General features: G+C 36.4%; 1 protein-coding gene across 3 annotated transcripts in view; it reads right to left on the reverse strand.

Moving 5' to 3' along the window:
- GKAP1 (G kinase anchoring protein 1) overlaps nt 1-17,861 on the reverse strand; it is an 83,802-nt gene that overhangs the window by 55,341 nt on the left and 10,600 nt on the right. For all 3 annotated transcript variants that reach the window (XM_086685106.1, XM_086685107.1, XM_086685105.1), the window contains exons 3-5: nt 14,553-14,805; nt 12,975-13,118; nt 3,166-3,243 (exon numbers count right to left, since the gene is read on the reverse strand). In XM_086685106.1, coding sequence (XP_086541232.1) covers nt 3,166-3,243; nt 12,975-13,118; nt 14,553-14,762 — 432 coding nt within the window. In that variant the 5' untranslated portion in view covers nt 14,763-14,805. The remainder of the gene's footprint in view (nt 1-3,165; nt 3,244-12,974; nt 13,119-14,552; nt 14,806-17,861) is intronic.

A 17,861-nucleotide genomic window follows, 5' to 3' on the forward strand; every position in this document is an offset into this window, starting at 1 on the left:
TCAAACACCTCTTAGTTTCCTCAATACACTTCTAACTACTCTTCAGTCTCCATCACTGGCTTCTTTTCTCCAAACTCTTCTCATCATTATTCCACTCTTAAGCTATTCTTTTGCTTTATGACCCTTGTTTCTCAAAATTTAAAGCTCTAATGATACACTCATGATTTTGGTATGTACAGACAACTCAATTGGAATGTTCAGTAAACATCTCCAAGCTAAATATGTTCACCCTGCCTTCCCTACTGGATCCTCTCGTTAAAGCACCTGTTTAATGCTACCATCATCACACAACTCTGTAGACTAGAAACCTGAGTCACTTCTATCTGTTCTTCCTACACACTATATACAAATTAGTCATGAGGTCTTGTTGAGTTTATCTCCTAAAGATCTCTTACATCTGTTCTCTTCAGACCTTCTGTCATTACTCTATCTTCTGCTGGACATTGCAACACCCTCTAATTTTAGCCCCTCCATCTATCATCTACGCTGCTACAGCATGAGTTTCTAAAATGAAAACCTGAAATAAATCTAACAGTTAACAATAGTCAATAGCTCTCTGACAGCAGATTTATAAAGCCAAATCTCCTTAACCTGGTGCTCAAGATTCTTTAGATCCTATCCTTCAGAAAGTGTCTCTAGCAACTCCAAATCAACTATGCTATACCCTTTCATACACACATATCCTGTATTCTTGCCACCCCTTCTCTGACAATGCCTACTTTCTCTTGCCTACACTGTGACCTTTTATACGACTTGTAAGACTCCTCTTTAAAAATCCTGTTCTAGGGGTGCCTGGGTGGCTCAGTCAGTTAAGTTTCTGATTTCAGCTCAGGTCATGATCTCACAGTTCATGAGTTCAAACACTGGGCTGCCTCTGCTGTCAGCACAGAGCCCACTTCAGATACTCTGTCCCCCTCTCTCTCTGCCCCACCCCTGCATGCAGCATGGGCGTGTGCACACACACTCTCTCTCATAAGTAAACATAAAAAAAAAAAATCCTTTTCTAAAACTCATCCCCATCAAAGGCAAAGAAAATTCTTCCATCTTTCTGAATTACCACTGCACTGAAAACATTCATCTGTCAATACTATACACAGTAATTACGTATACATCTCCCTCTACTAAATTCAAGGGCTGGGACCATATCTTTATCTTTGTATTATGTGCCTAGCACATTTTGGTTACTCAAAAAAGTATTGGTGAATGAGTAATAGAATATAAAATGCCATCCCAAACTTTAGTTAATATAAAGATAGTTAGGCTAAAATAATTATAGTAATTTTTTTTTGGATATTGACTTAAAACTCAATGACTACGTTAATGTAATCACATCAAACTAGCTACTGCATACAAAAGGAGTTCCTCCCTTCTCTGAGAGTCATTATGGTCTGACAGAACCAATGCTTTTGGGTAATAGGCCTATGATTGTGCTAAGAAAACCGGCAGGGATCATGATATTTTATCAACACCATCTACTCTACTCCTCTAAAGATATAGCTAATTCTTTTAGCTTTAGAATCTAGACATGTATCTCACAACAATAAATCATTATTGTATGATAATATTCTATTTGATAAATTTTATCTCTGATTAAGCAAGTCAGGAGAACTTTTTTTTTTTTTTTACACTTTTCCAGTATAACTGAAAGTCCATTTAAATTATTAAATCGTAGGGGCGCCTGGGTGGCTCAGTAGGTTAAGCCTCTGACTTCAGCTCAGGTCACGATCTCACAGTCCGTGAGTTCGAGCCCCGCGTCGGGCTCTGGGCTGATGGCTCAGAGCCTGGAGCCTGCTTCCAATTCTGTGTCTCCCTCTCTCTCTGCCCCTCCCCCGTTCATGCTCTGTCTCTGTCTCAAAAGTAAATAAACGTTAAAAAAAAAAATTATAAAAAAAATAAATAAATAAATTATTAAATCGTAGTAAAGCTAGCTGTATCCATTTTCCTAGTTGCCAGCTTTGTGCTTAAATGGACAACTAATAATAAAGATTATAGTTAGTCTTTATTAATTAGGGTAACAGGAATAGGGACATGGAAAATGAAACTAACATACACAATGCACAAAGTCCACTTTACTGGCAACTTTCATCCTTTTCCCTTGCGCTATAAATAAAAAGCAAAATCATCTGCTGTGAATTTTAATTCCTCTCCTCCCTTCATCTTAACTGAAGGAGCTAGTGTACAATGACATAGTCTAAAGGCCCATAAGCATGATCAGGGTCATTTATGATCAACTATAATCACAAACTGAATATATTTTATGGACCAAAAAAATTCCCAATACATATAAAAGACTAAAATGTCAAATTATATGAAAATAATAAATGTTCAACTTAAATACAGACACTAGAAGGCAACACTACTTTAACTTAAATGTTCCTATAGTTACAAGCTATACAATGCTTTTCAGCACATAAGCCAATACCACAATTTAGTTACACAGTTTAAGCGTGCAACTCTTGATTTCAGCTTAGGTCTTTTTTTTTTTTTGAATTTTTTTTTTAATGTTTTTATTTATTTTTGAGAGAGAGAGAGACAGAGCATGAGCAGGGGAGGGGCAGAGAGAGAGGGAGACACAGAATCCGACGCAGGCTCCAGGCTCTGAGCTGTCAGCACAGAGCCCAACGTGGGGCTCGAACCCACACATCGCGAGATCATGACCTGAGCCGAAGTCGGATGCTCAACCGACTGAGCCACCCAGGCGCCCCTCAGCTTAGGTCTTGATCTCATAGTTTGTGGGACTGAGCCCAGCGTCAGGATGTGCACTGACAGCGCCAAGCCTGCTTAGGATTCTGTCTCTCTCTGCATTGCCATTCCAGTTGTCACCTACTCTCGCCCTGGCTCATACTATCTCTCAAAATAAATAAATAAACGTAAAAAAAAAAAAAAAAGGAGTGGGAACCTTTTTTTAAGGAAGAATTTCTTAAGGTGCAAGAATTTCTTAAGGAAACATTCCAAATCACCAAAGTTCAGTCTTCATGTTTTTGTTGCCTCTCAAAACTTGAGGAGTAATCTTATTATAAAAATTTCATAATAATATTGTTATGATGATGAATTTTTAGGACAAGCTTTAAAAGGAAAACTTTTATATAAAATTCAGGAAGGATTGGTCCAAACCTTTGAACAATTAAACTTCTGAAATATCTAAATCAATAAATGTGTAAATACCTTTTTGTGCTCTTCATATTCTAATTTACTTAGCAATAATGCCTTCTCAAGATCTGCTTCAAACATTTCAGATGTCAGCTAAAACAAAAAGAAAGTTTCACAATTATGCCACACAAGCAAAAGAACTATGACTATATATACAGAAAGGAAAACAAATGCATTAAAAAATAACCTGCGTTCTCCAAAGTTATCTCTCCATGCCAAAGTAGGGAACCCTGTATTTTACAGAAGATACCAAGGCAAAACTTCCAATTTTGATATTTCTACTTCCCTATTCACCGTCAATTATGTTTATATATCAATTTTTCCCTTTAGCAAAAAAAACTTACAAAGAAATTGACAATATATTAGATGTCGATGATGGTATCCAGTTTAAGACACAGAAAAATTTTAATAGGGATTACTACTCAAAAATACTAAAAAATAACACAATCAGCATTATAAAACCTACCATTCCCTTAATACAGATAAATCCATGGGTACAGAAACTTTAAACAGGTGACCAAAAAACTTTAAAAGGTGACCAAATGTCCTGGTATATCCCTGATGTTATAGCATAATTATTCATAGTGCATCTTTTTACTCATATCCTTTTATTTGGTTGTCCTACCTTTTAAGGTAATCTAATACTATAAAAAATGATTCTTTAATTTTTGATCTATATTTTTTGGTTCCTCTTTCCCACCAGTCAGTCTCATCTTAACTTCTTATAATACAGCTTCCATTACCCTCTAATCAAACTACTCTCCAAGAATTACTTTTCTTAATTGCCAAACAGAATTGCTACAGTAGTTGGGTGGGACTTCGGGTTTCCACCACAGAGATAAGGTTATATCTGCAGCTGTACACAGGAGAGTCACAACATAAACTTCCTGGACTTGTGTACATGTATGTGTTGACCTATGTGGACTAGATAGTAAAAGCACACATTTAGTGGATATTTCTTGTTTCTGTCTGTTCAGAAACCATTCCTTTACTCCTGTGAATAACTGTATTTCATCCCAAAGTCCTATGATTCTAGTAGGATAGCCGGTTATATAATCCTATATACCACCCACCAACAAACCCACACAAAATCCAAGCTACCATCATCAACGACAGCGTGGGGGCAAGGGATCCAACTCTTCTTTTGATCTCCTAGCAATTAAATTTTGAGAACAAACACAAAGCAAGCAGGGGCTAGTCATGTGACAGCCCTCTACAAATGAGCATGTACTAGTTGTACTAGGTCACTCCTCTAAGTGCTCCAGAATTCTTAGTTTCCATCTTCCCCAAGGCCTACTTGTTTGGTTCTTAATTCAGATCTGTGAAACCTTTCAACAAATGATCTCTGCCAAGTTAATCAGAATTATTTCTACTGCTTGATAACAACAACAAAAATCTAAACCAAAACAGAAACCAACTCCAAAAAGGAGTGATATATTTCCAAGGGATAACTTAAAAATTGGATAAATAGTAACACTGGACACAATGAACTAAAGCTTTTATTCCTAACCAAATCATACCTCTGAAAGCATCTCATCTAAACCTATACCAAGACAACAAAAAGAGGGGCGGGGGAAGAGTAGGTTTATCACAGAAAAAAATTAATCTAATTCAGAGAAAAATGCAATTAGAATTAAAATGGTAAATAAGGGATTATAGCACTAGAAAATACCGTAAGCCCAGAGTAAATTGTACACAGTTCTATAAAATAACTAAAACAAACTGAAGGATTAATTCAACCCAAATTAGTAATAATCAAGAAAAATAAACTAACCTTTTAAGTAATTTACGATACAAAGGGACATTCAAAAACAATATAGTTATAAGGTAAAAAAGAACTGGATTCATGTGTTACACAAGTTTATATCAATTTCTCCACCTAAACTCATAGCCACTGAGTACAAATATTTCTCTGTATGTAAAGCCAAGAAGTCATCCCAACACGGAAAAAGTAACAAAACGACTTGAGTTTATTCTGAACAAAGTTGATTCAATTTACCACTAAACTTTTAATCCACATTAATGACATTTAACATTTATAAAAATTGCATTTAATATTATTTCCAATATATTACATATTCTGACCGATATTCCAAAAATAAGTTAGCAGGCAGAAGAGGTTAGAGAGTTGGGAGTCTTGCAAGATGTCATTATTCTTTTTTCCATTAACTAGTAGCACTTGAATATTAAAGTAGCTGATTCCAATAGTATGATAAAAACTGAATGAGATAGAACTTTTAGTGACAACTATGGTTCTCTTCAGCATTTGATTCTAAATAGCAGTTTAGAACTTTTAATTTTTAACATCAACTAGTATACAAGGAAACATATGTAGGCAAAAATGATTTAAGTTTCAATTTAAGTTTCTAAGAACTAGAACAAATCTTCCAAAAATATCTGTACGATCCAACAGGATAACAGAGAACCTGGGGCGTCTGGGTGGCTCAGTTGGTTAAGTGTCCAACTCTTAATTTCGGCTCAGGTCGCTATCTCAGTTTCATAGGCTCGAGCCCCATATCGGGCTCTGTGCTGGCATTCTCCCTTTCTGTCTCTTTCTCTGCTCCTCTCCCACTTATGCTGTCTCTGTCTCTCTCAAAATAAATAAACTTAAAAAAAAAAAAAAAGGTAACAGGGAACCTTCTATGTGCTTTGCCTGTAGGGCTTTAAAGAAACAGCATATGTATGGGTTTTGCCCTTAAAGAATTTCTACTCCAGTTGGGGACTAACACATATGAAGTGCAGAAAATAGAATAAGATGTTGAAAGTGCTACAAAAGTGGTGGGAAAAAAACATATACAACAAATAAAATTTAGAGAGGCATACAGAAAAGACATTGATTTAAGTCTGTCCTTAAATGACAGATATAATTTGGACAGGTAGAAAAGGGAATAGAAGAAGTTCAGGAGGAAAGAGCCAAGTGAACCAAGATATGATATTAAAAATAATATATTATGGGTGACACTGATAAAGAAAGGGGATACCTGATAAAGTGTGAATTCAATACAAGAAAGATGTGGACAAAATCCAGGCTTTGGGAGATCACACAGGTGGATAATTTAAATTCCAATTCCATGTATGCTAGCTGTGACCTTGGGCAAATTACAGAAGTTCTGTAAATTTCAGTTTCTTCATATATAAAAAAGGAAATAGAAGTATCAACCTTACAGAGTAGTTTTCAAGATTTAAAGCTATTAATACATGTAAAGTACCTAGCACAGTGCCTGCCTGCCACAAGAGTTACACACGTGAATTAGAATTCTCCTTCTCTATGTTGGAGTACAGTGGAAAATGAGGTTGCTTAGGTAGGGTAGAATTAGATTCCAGACACTCCCTAAAAATTACAGACTAAGGGCAGCTGAAGGAGAAATGCTGATAAAAGTAATTTTAAAGAAATAAACTGAACCCTTATAAAAATAAAGGCTTAGAATCAATGTGTTTGGCTAACCCTCTGTAATCTCAGCATATAGAACCAGAACATAAAAGTACAGAAAATAAAGGCTATATCTTGGAAAAGAACAGCCAAGTTTTAGAAGACTAACTGAACATGAAGTATGAAAGAAGAATGAATTAAAGATAAGATTTTTGATCCTAGATAACAGGGAGAACGGTAGCATAAGACTAAAACTTCAAGAAAGAGAAAGAAAACATGATTCTAAATTCTCTAAACATATCTTACAGCATTAATTAATCATAAGACTACTATAAATACAGTTGTCAACCTAATTCATCAGAACACGTACAGGCAGAACCAACAGGGAAAAAGAAGTCTGAGCCTAAAAGACAGGTACCAGGCAAGAAAACACAAAAATCACCATGATTTTTAAAAAGTATCTTCTATTAAGCTTGCAAATAGAGAATTCTTCATTTATGAGAAGAGGAGGAAAGGAAGAAAAAGAGGAAATGGTAGGTAGGTACTACAATGCCTACAGGATTGAAGAAAATACTTACATGTGCCCAAGATGGAGTACTTCAGAACCCCTTCCTCTTGGCTTCCTTCATTGACTCCTACTCCTCATCTAGTAGTAAAACTTTTTTTTTTTCTATTTAAACAAACCTATAGCTCAAGGGCTTATGATCAGTTAAAGAGTATGAAGAACCAATGAAAAACGGAAAGGACGGTAAACATTTTGGAACTAGATTTTTAAAAATTGATTTGTAAGCCTAAGTACCATAACAATGTTACCCGTTTTAAATTCAAGCAAAACCAATTCTAAATGAAGAGTTACTCCTCATTTCCCACAGGCATCATGGGAACAGGATTTTATAACACAACACAGAACATCATTCTGAAGACCTCTCACGCTTGCAGCCAACTGTTTATTTAGTCACAACAGCAGCAGTGCCCTGTCATCCTCTAACTCCATGATCTTCTGAGTGTGGACCACCTATCTTTCACTAATTTGGAAAGCAGAATTATCTTCCCAGAAATCTTCTAATAGTCTTACTGAACATTATTATTTTAAAGGTTGTCAATGTTCTACAAAAATTGGATCTATGTGTACACACTAATTATCAGGTTCAGTTCATTTTAGTTAATGTATCTTGATGTCTTTTGAGTGTTGTTTACATTTTTTTAAATGTTTTTTTACTTTTGAGAGAGAGGAAAAACAGAGTACAAGAGGGGGAGGAGCAAAGAGAGAGAGGGAGACACAGAATCGGAAGCAGGCTCCATGCTCTGAGCTGTCAGCACAGAGCCTGACGCGGGGCTCGAACTCATGAACCATGAGATCATGACCTGAGCTGAAGTCGGACATTTAACCAACTGAACCACTCAGGTGCCCCTTAAAAAATTTTTTTTTTTTAGTATTTATTTATTCTTGGAGTGTTGTTTACATTTTTTGTCTGCATTTTTGTTGTATGCTCTCTTGTATCTCTAAGGAACAAAACTGGTTTAATCATATACTGAGGGATTAAAAGTAGGAATGAAAACAGAACTATAAACATTGCAACTTCTAAAAAACACCATGAATTTTTAAATCAACAGGACACAAATACAGTGAATACAGAATATATATCTGTTTGTGTCAGGACAAGAGCGATACCATATAAGCAACTGAAAAGGAAAATTATAAATAGAAAATTAAGACAGTGACTATTTGAAATTTTGATTTGTTGAGTCAACCTATTTGTTCCTAGCTGCCTGCTATGAGACATGGTCAGAGCTGTAGCCTGAAGACACCAGTTTTTGTTTCACTTTCAAAGCACAATTGTAGGAGTCTTTTCCAGAACAAGTACCAAGTAATGCTTTTTCCAGAAGAAAAGTGATGAATTTTGTTGCTAAAAAAAGAGCCCCAAAATACAGAGGATTCATTTGAATTTGCACTCCTTATAGAGATATAGAGACACACATGCAAGTCAAACAATTGCCAAGGGTCTTATTATACCAGCCATCAGGTTAATGACAAATAGTATACTCACAAACATAGAACAAGCTATTGGCAAAACACCTTTAATCAAATGGAGTAGAGGATTCAATGTGAAAGAACAATTACTATTGTGCACATGCTAGCAGATAATCCACTTCGGAGTCAGATAAAACCAGTGATGTGCGGTTTGAATCAGTAAGAGGAAGAAACACACAAATTTTGATTGGTTTATCACTAAAAACTTACCATGAGAAGAAATTTTTCTATTCAGTTAATTATTTTTGAGCCATGATGTAGAGTTACAAAAAGGTACACTGGAATCAGTAATATCAATGTATCATGAATAAAGGAGGTATAACTATACCTGAACAATATCTCCACAGATTTATTCCCAGGCAACAGGTATTACTGAACAGTATGTCTCTTGATCTTAATTCAATATTAAAAGTAGTAAAAATTATAAATATGACCAAATCAAAGCAGGCCTATTCATCTGTTAAAAACAGCTTTACTAAGATATAATTCACATACGTCATATATCACATAAAACTTGTGCATTTCAAGTGCAAAGCATATACCTCCTTTTGATGTATACCATTCTGCAAAGAAATAGGAAATATAACACTATCTTTCCAACTCTGAAGTATGCTGAGATGGATACAAGTCTACGAAATGGAAAATGAGATACAAATATTTCTTAAGATACTAATATTGCATTGAAGATTATCTCTACAATTTCTAGCAACTTCCATAACATACCTCAGCAAAATATATAATATCTTGAATAGTCTGAACCTATTCTTTCAGGTCAATGTGTCACAACTTTTAATGTTAAGGAAAAGATAAGAATTAGGATCAAAATGTGTTCTAGGCAGTTTGCCCCCGTTGGTCTTTTAATGGGTAAATTCAACTATTTATATTTATTTATAAAACAAATTATTTGTCTATTATCCTTTTTCATATCTTATTTCAAAGGCTTCCTTGCATCTTCCTTTACTTTATAACTTCTGCTTATATGGACCAGGTTTAATTCTTTTTCTTCAACTGATTTAAAACTTATAGAATGAAAAGTCTTGTATATAAATAGTTCTTTTAAATTAAAAAAAAAAATCACACTTGGAACTATGTATCTTGTCATCAATATGAAAAATCTTAAAATACCTATTGGTTTCCCCAACCTACTTCCTTACCAGTTTTTGTGTTCAAAAACAGGGGTTCCGTTCCATTTTAGACAAATTCTTCATGTGAATTATGTTCTCATTAATAACAATTTACAAACACTACTGAGAGTTAATTATGTATTGAACTAGCTTCAATGTTCGCCACTGGTACTTTCCAATTGTGCTCTTTATTTAGATTTGTCTTAATTGGCAAAGAGTGTATCTCAGAAAAATTTGCAGAAAGAATAATGGCAGTATGCCTCCTTAGCCCTTGCATGTCTGGGAATATATTTCTTTAGCATTCAAAAATATGACATCTTGGCTAGATACAGAATTCTTGGTCCTAACATTTTAATTCTGCCATTTAAAGTAGCTGGTCTAATTTTTTACCTGTTTTCTCCCATGCATATATTTATAGTATTATTTTTGTGTCTCTTATTCTTAAAATTAAATACTTTTAAGAGAATTTTTAAAAAGTTTTCCCAAAAAATCCTTTGAAAAAGGCTTAAAAGTTCTTTCAAGCTCAGCTTCAAGTCCTTTAAGAAAATTTTTATCAACATTACCTTTAATGATTGCCTCTATTCTATTTGTTTTAGGGACCCTAACTCTGCCTCTGTTGGATTTCAGTTCTGTGTTCCAATCTATTAGGTTGATTTTCTTGGCAAAATTTATCTCAAATTTTCCTTCATACAATTGACTCAAGTTTCTTCAGTGTATACTCTGTTCATTAGTCTTTCTAGTGAAATTTTAGATTCTATGATTTTACTTCCCCAAAATTTTTTATTTCACCCACCCCTCTTTTCAACTTCTTTGGCACTTTTTCTTTTTTTTTTTCAACGTTTATTTATTTTTGGGACAGAGAGAGACAGAGCACGAACGGGGGAGGGGCAGAGAGAGAGGGAGACACAGAATCGGAAACAGGCTCCAGGCTCTGAGCCATCAGCCCAGAGCCCGACGCGGGGCTCGAACTCACGGACCGTGAGATCGTGACCTGGCTGAAGTCGGACGCTTAACCGACTGCGCCACCCAGGCGCCCCACTTTGGCACTTTTTCACCTCACGTTATATATATCATTACTAATCCCCTTGACTTTTACAAAATGGTCTAGCTCCTTGGTTTTTATTAAAAGAACAGGTGCTGTCTATAATCAACTTCTGCTCCCTGTAATAAATATTTTTCAAAGTATGCTTTCACTCTGGAGACTAAGTACAATGTTCTTTTCCTTTCACATGGCACAAACTTCTTCAGCTGAGATGAGATCAACTAAGTTCCACTGTTTGCTCATATGTAGACGGAGTAGATGCTTGTTTACTATCCACCTGGTTGCTGTTTAATGCCAGCTGTCAGATTTTATGCTGAGGCTCTGTGAAGCCAAAGTCACCTTGGTGATTTAGGAGTAGGAAAGTTTGTCTTAGCATAATTTCTCTCTTGTGATTGAAAAAAGTAGCCACATAACAGGCTGGCTTTCTATAGTCAGCTTTTTGTCTGGCTCAGCCCTCAATACTGGAATTTCTCACTGTGCTGTTTCTTTATTGTGCAGGGAGAACACCCACCATTCTACAGGCTTTTTGCCTAGTTTAGTCACTGCCTGGTCCCTACTTTTAAAATTTGTTATTCCACACAGTAAAATAGATTCCAAATGGTTTACTGTCCATCTGTTCCAAGGTCTGCCTTTATCTCTTTGCCATTCATTGGTGTTAATTATCCTAGCATCTACTCTACTTCTCATGACCTTGATTATTTTCTGCAAGTGAGACTTCCAAATATGCTACCAGGTTTTCCTAAGTGGCCCATCAATAGCATATCCAGCAGAAGTTCCTCAAAGTTCCTGAGCCAGGGATGATATTCTTGTATAGGGCCAGGGCCATGTCAACTATTTCCTTTTCATAATTACCTGGTCATTCTGGCAGCAATCAGTAGGGGCAGGAAGAAGGGCAATCAAATATCTGTGCTCAGGTTCCCACATTACACAAAATGGATTTTGGTGCAAATTTGAGTAGTTTTCCTTCATTAATTTTCCAGTGCTCTTAGGGCCACTGGGAGAAATTCTCTCTCTGGTGAAGACACTGGTAAATTCTATTACTGTCTAAACAAAGTAGATCATTACATTTATACTTGTAAGAATTTGTCATAATAAATGCCATAGAAGGAAAAAAAGAAATAATCAAATAAAAACTAGAGGGTTTAATACAAGACAATGTATCTAGTATCCACTGCCTGGAAATATCTTTTAAATGGCATCTGCAAACAGCTCTTGTATAATAACTGATGCTTGTGATGATGAGCCTAAGGCACTACACAATCCTAATGAAAATGTGATAACTAATACAGCTGATGTGTTAAGAGCACAGTTTAGTATACTCTAAATCTTTTAAAACTAGTAACTGAAGCATGATAGGTATAGCACTCTATTAAGCCAAATATCTGATAAAACAATACCTCTTCCCAATGGATTAAATGACAGTTTAACAAGTAAGCAAATAAGTAACTATTCATTTCTCATACATCCAGTATCTCCTAGAGTACATTCTAGGTTTAGTATGTTATTTTCCTGAACACCACACAGAAAAAGAAACTGACTGGTCTTAAAAATTACCTGATTTGGTTATTACTGATATCTATTTAATAGAAGCACAAAATATCATATAAAGAAGTTAAACTAACAAATGTCATATACTATGTTACATCAAAGTTGAAGAGGAAGTTTACCTTCAAAGTTTTTCTTTTTTAAGCAAAACTGTGACTAAGTATTAACAAGAGACCTCTGACCCTGCAAATACTCATCTCTTGACATGAAAGAATTTAATCCTGTTGTTTTACCTTCTGTATCTCTCCCTCACTTGTAAAAAGGCATATAAACTGAAAACTCACAAAATAACTGCTTTGAATTACATAAAATAACAAATATATCAACTTTTTCCTAGATAAAAAACAGAGCCTCTCAGTAAAAGCAAAAGATGTGTGAATTAATCCAATACAATATGCTCATCAGAATGGTGTTGTCATGGATTCAGATACACTGCCATTTTAAAAATGCATAAATTTGGGGTGCCTAGGTGGCTCAGTCAGCTAAGCCTCCAACTCTTGATTTAGGCTCAGGTCATGATCTCAAATCATGAGCTCGAGCCCTGCCTCAGGCTCTGGGCTGTCAGCACGGAGCCTGCTTGGGATTCTCTCTCTTCCTCTCTCTCTGCCCCTCCCCCGCCAAAATAAATAAATAAAATTAAAAAATAATTAAATAAAAATGCACACATTCATCAAAATACAAAGCAAAACAATCTGATTTACTTAGCTGTACCTGTTCATCTCTTTGCCTCCACTCTTGCCAATTCTCTTCTCGTGAATCCTTCTGCACTGGGTTTGGTAATGAAAGCTCATGGTGAGCATTACAAATGGCATGGGAGGATTTCTGGGGAATTTTCTTAAAAGCAAGATTCCTGAGCTATGAAACAAATGAACAAAAATCATTAAATTCAGTCTACCAATTCTAGAATACTAATGATTTTTTGTTAAGAAGTCAATAATATTTCTATTCCACTCATTATGCTCAGAGTCACTATTTGTGCTTTTCTTAATCTTTGTAAAATAATAACTTCACAGGTATTTAGATAATATTGGTGGGTTTCTAAATGAAACAGTAAGTGAAAATGGACTGTATTCTATTATACCATGATTTTAATGATTCTGCTTTACTTAAAGGAAGAAGTTTATAGAAGTGAAAAACAGGATAACAGGTGTACTTTTCACTATGTTGTACACCTGAAGCTAATATGGCACTGTATGGCTTGTGGTGAGCATAGCATAATGGATAAACCTGTTGAATCACTATACTGTACACCTGAAACTAATGTAACAGTATGTGTCAACTACCCCCCCAGTAAAAGAAAAAAATTTTTAAATGGGGATAATGATAATATATCATTACTGATTATTACAGGGTTGTTGTGTTGTTATTAACTGTGTCAACAGATGCAAAGTACTTAAAACATACATACGTGACATACATGACACTCTATGTCAACTATACTTCATTTTTTAAAAAAGCAAAACAGTGGGATTCAAAAAGATTAAAGTTGGGGTGCCTGGGTGGCTCAGTCGGTTAAGTGTCCAACTTTGGCTCAGGTCATGATCTTGCGGTTTGTGAGTTCGAGCCCCACGTCGGGCTCTGTGAGGACACCTCAGAGCTTGGAGCCTGCTTCAGATTCTGTGTCTCCCTCTCTCTCCGCCCCTCTGCCACTCATGCTCTGTCTCTCTCCCTCTCAAAAATAAACATTAAAAAACATTTTTTAAAAAGATTAAAGTTTAATGGCTTACAAATTTAAAAGTTTAAACAACTCCAGCAACTACTTTGCTAGTCCTTAAAAATACAGGGCCTAGTCCACAAAATAACATGATGAGCTAAAATTGGACTGGCTAAACCAGTCTCAAGTAACAGTCACATCATCATGATCTGAGATGCAGCAAGTGAAACAAGAGATAAAACTATTAAGAAGTTGTTATGGATTGAATTGTAATCTCCCAACAGATATGTAGTAGGCCCTAAAACCCTCAGGTGTCCGTGAATGGGACCTCATTTAGAAAATAAGATCTTGCAGAGGTAATCAAGATAACTTACAATACAGTTTCACTGAATGAGAATGGGCCCTAAACCAATATGACTACTGTCCCCACAAGAAGAGGTGAAGACAGAGACACGCAAAGGACGCTAAGTCACAGCAGAGGCAAAGACTGAATGATGCAGCCACAGAAGCTAGGAAGAGCCTAGGAAGGGCTCTACTCAGAGTCTGAGAGAGAGCCTGGCTCTCGCTGACCCCTTGGTTTGTACTTCTGCTCACAGTCTATTGGGAGAGCAGTCACAAATAGTTCTAATTGTTACCTCATTTGCTTCACTCTGTTGTTGTTCCTTCTTTTTTCTTCTTTTTTCTCTCTTTTTCTCATTTGTAGTTGATTTGCTTGCTTGAGACTTTCCAGTATTCCGACCTTTGCCTTTTCCGGGCTCAGAATCAGAACCACTGCCACTATCTACTTGCAATAGGGCAAAACGAGAAGCAGTAGTGGGAACAGAACTAAGTACTGCTGAGGCCATTGTAACGATTTCTATTTTAAAATACTTTTGTCAAGAATAATTCCTGTAGGGAAGGAGAAGAGGCAGATGAGTAAATATGCTCAGTAAAATCTGTTCTAGATTCTAGAACAACACACACACACACACACACACACACACACACACACACACACACTTCTCCCAACACTGGATTTAGTAATGGGTTTTTTGGGGGTTTTTTTGTTTGTTTTTTTTTTCAAGTAGGCTTCATACCCAGTGTGGAGCTCAATGCACAGCCCAGCACCAGGCTTGAACTCATGACCCGGAGATCAAGACCTGAGCTGAGACTGAGTTGGAGGCTCAACCAACTGAGCCACCCAGGCGCCCTTGGATTTAGTAATATTTGGATTCATACCCATAAGGCCTACTGGCAATAATATTCTTTTCTAATTTAAGTAAGCAATATACAACTGTAAAATAGAAAATAGAGAAAAGATACGAGATTTCACAACTATTGCAAGACTACCACCAATAAAATGTATTCATTTTTCCATATATGGTTTTCAAAAATTCATGATTTTTTTTCTTTTTTAAGTGTACTGCTGTAATATATACATATGTACAGAGAACATGTTAAACCAACATGGTTTACAATGAAGTAGGAATATTTTTTACATTGCAGAGACCCTCAGTCCAACTTCCAAGACAGGAAAAAGGAGTAGAAAAGGAAAAACACTCCTATCATTCACAAAATACTACCTTAAAATTGATTCTGGAGACTGCTACTAAGTCACAGAACTGACAGCAAAATAGAGAACCAAAGGAAACTTTTTCAAATCACCTTCCACATTATCTTCTGGTTCACTAGCTTCAGCATACCTTGAGTATACCTATACACTTCGGATATTAAAGGTCTTGCAGTAATATCTAACCCAAATCATTTAGTTTTACAGAGGAGGCAACTGGTACTTAGACTGGTTAAGTGACTTGCCTAAGGTCAATCTGCAAGTTATTGGCAGAGTCTCGACATAAACCTAGGTTTGCTGAACCTTGCTCTGCAAGTTCAAAGTAAGAAGCCCCATAACTACTAGAAGACTCTAGAAGACTTGGTACTCTTTCAATTAAAAAAAATTTTTTTTTCTTTTTTTTAATGTTTATTATTTTTGAAAGAGAGACAGAGAGAGAGAGACAGACAGACAGACCACAAGCACAGGGGAGGGGCAGAGAGAGAGGGAGACACAGAATCCAAAGCAGGCTCCAGGCTCTGAGCTGTCAGCACAGAGCCTGATGCAGGGCTCAACCCCTCGAACCCACAAACCTTGAGATCATGATCTGAGCTGAAGTTCACACTCAACCAACTGAGTGACCCAGGTGCCCCAAAAATAACCACATTTTCTTTTTTTTAACGTTTATTTATTTTTGGGACAGACAGAGACAGAGCATGAATGGGGGAGGGGCAGACAGAGAGGGAGACACAGAATCGGAAACAGGCTCCAGGCTCTGAGCCATCAGCCCAGAGCCGGATGCGGGGCTCGAACTCACGGACCGCGAGATCGTGACCTGGCTGAAGCCGGATGCTTAACCGACTGTGCCATCCAGGCGCCCCAGAACCACATTTTCTTAATAGATTGTGAAATTAAGAAATTTGTTCATTTTTATTTTGAAATGTATCAAGTACACAACTCAGTAAAAAAATTTTTTTAAATAAATGAACATTCCAGTTACCCAGCACTAAGATTAACAGAATGTTAACTCACCTTGTGCCTCTCCCCAATAGCATCCAACTCACCCTGTCCAGAGATAATTATCCTAATTTTCGTGTTATTCATTTGCTTGTCTTTACAGTTTTAACATGTCTATCTGGAGGCACAGTACTCATATCCAAACCAGCTACTGTCATTTCCAAAATATCCTATTTTTTCCACAGGTTCCCCCCTATTCAGTATGGTAGAGGACTACGCAAAAGTACAAATACTAGAAGTGAGAATCACTGAGGTCCATTTTGAAAGCTAACCACACACTATAGTTTATATGTTTTCATGAGGGAACGAAAATGAGAAGCATGCATTCAAACTTCCATCTTAACCTAAGAATCTGGAAAATTATTTGGAAAGCTTTCAATTTTTTTGTGAAACAATGCACAAAAATTAAAAAAAAAAAAAAAAAAAGAGCTGATATTTGAAGATGCTACCTAGTAGCTACTAAATCAGAGTATTTTTATTATAAAACCATGTTAATACTTATTGCTCCTATACCCAAAAATATGCAAATTAAGATTGAATACCATGACATATAGAGATGGCATCACACTGATAAATTATGACATATTTTTATATTTTTTTAACGTTTATTTGTTATTGAGAAACAGAGACAGAGCATGAGCATGGGAGGGGCAGAGAGAAGGGGAGACAAAGAATCTGAAGCAGGCTGCAGGCTCTGAGCTGTCAGCACAGAGCCCGACGCGGGGCTCGAACTCACAAACTGCGAGATCATGACCTGAGCCTAAGTCGGATGCTTAACCGACTGAGCTACCCAGGCGCCCCAATTACGACATATTATTAGACTTAATCTTTGCTGTAAGCATGAGAATTAAGTTACTACATGGGAGAATATACTATATTACAAAATGAAAAAGAAGTTCAAGACTCAAAAACACTATGGAAAGCATTAATACTGCTTCAACTTTAACATGCCACGTTAAAATCTTTTTTTAAAAAAAAGCTTGTTTATTTTTGAGAGAGAGAGAGAGCGGGTGCTGGGGAGAGGCAGAGAGAGAGGGGGGGACAAGGGATCTGAAGTGTACTCCACACTGACAGCAGAAAGCCCTATGGAGGGCATGAACTCAGGAACCGTGAGATCATGACCTGAGCCAAAGTCAGACGCTTAACTGACTGAGCCACCCAGACACCCCAAATCCTTTAAGTTTTAGTTGCTTTGAGAACTTTAGGTACAAAGATCCTGTACAGTTTTTCAACAACTATTGCCACATTTAATGTTAACTCCTGGGACTATAAATTGCATGTGTCAGCCATTCACAAATACTTACTGCCCCTCCCTGAAGGAGAATTACATACCACTCTCCTACTGAATGGGAGGCATGACCATGTCATTTACTTTGGCCAGTGAAATATAAAGCTTTAA

Source organism: Puma concolor, chromosome D4, assembly GCF_028749965.1.
Source record: "Puma concolor isolate L17-30 chromosome D4, mPumCon1.1.hap2, whole genome shotgun sequence".
NCBI lineage: Eukaryota > Metazoa > Chordata > Mammalia > Carnivora > Felidae > Puma > Puma concolor.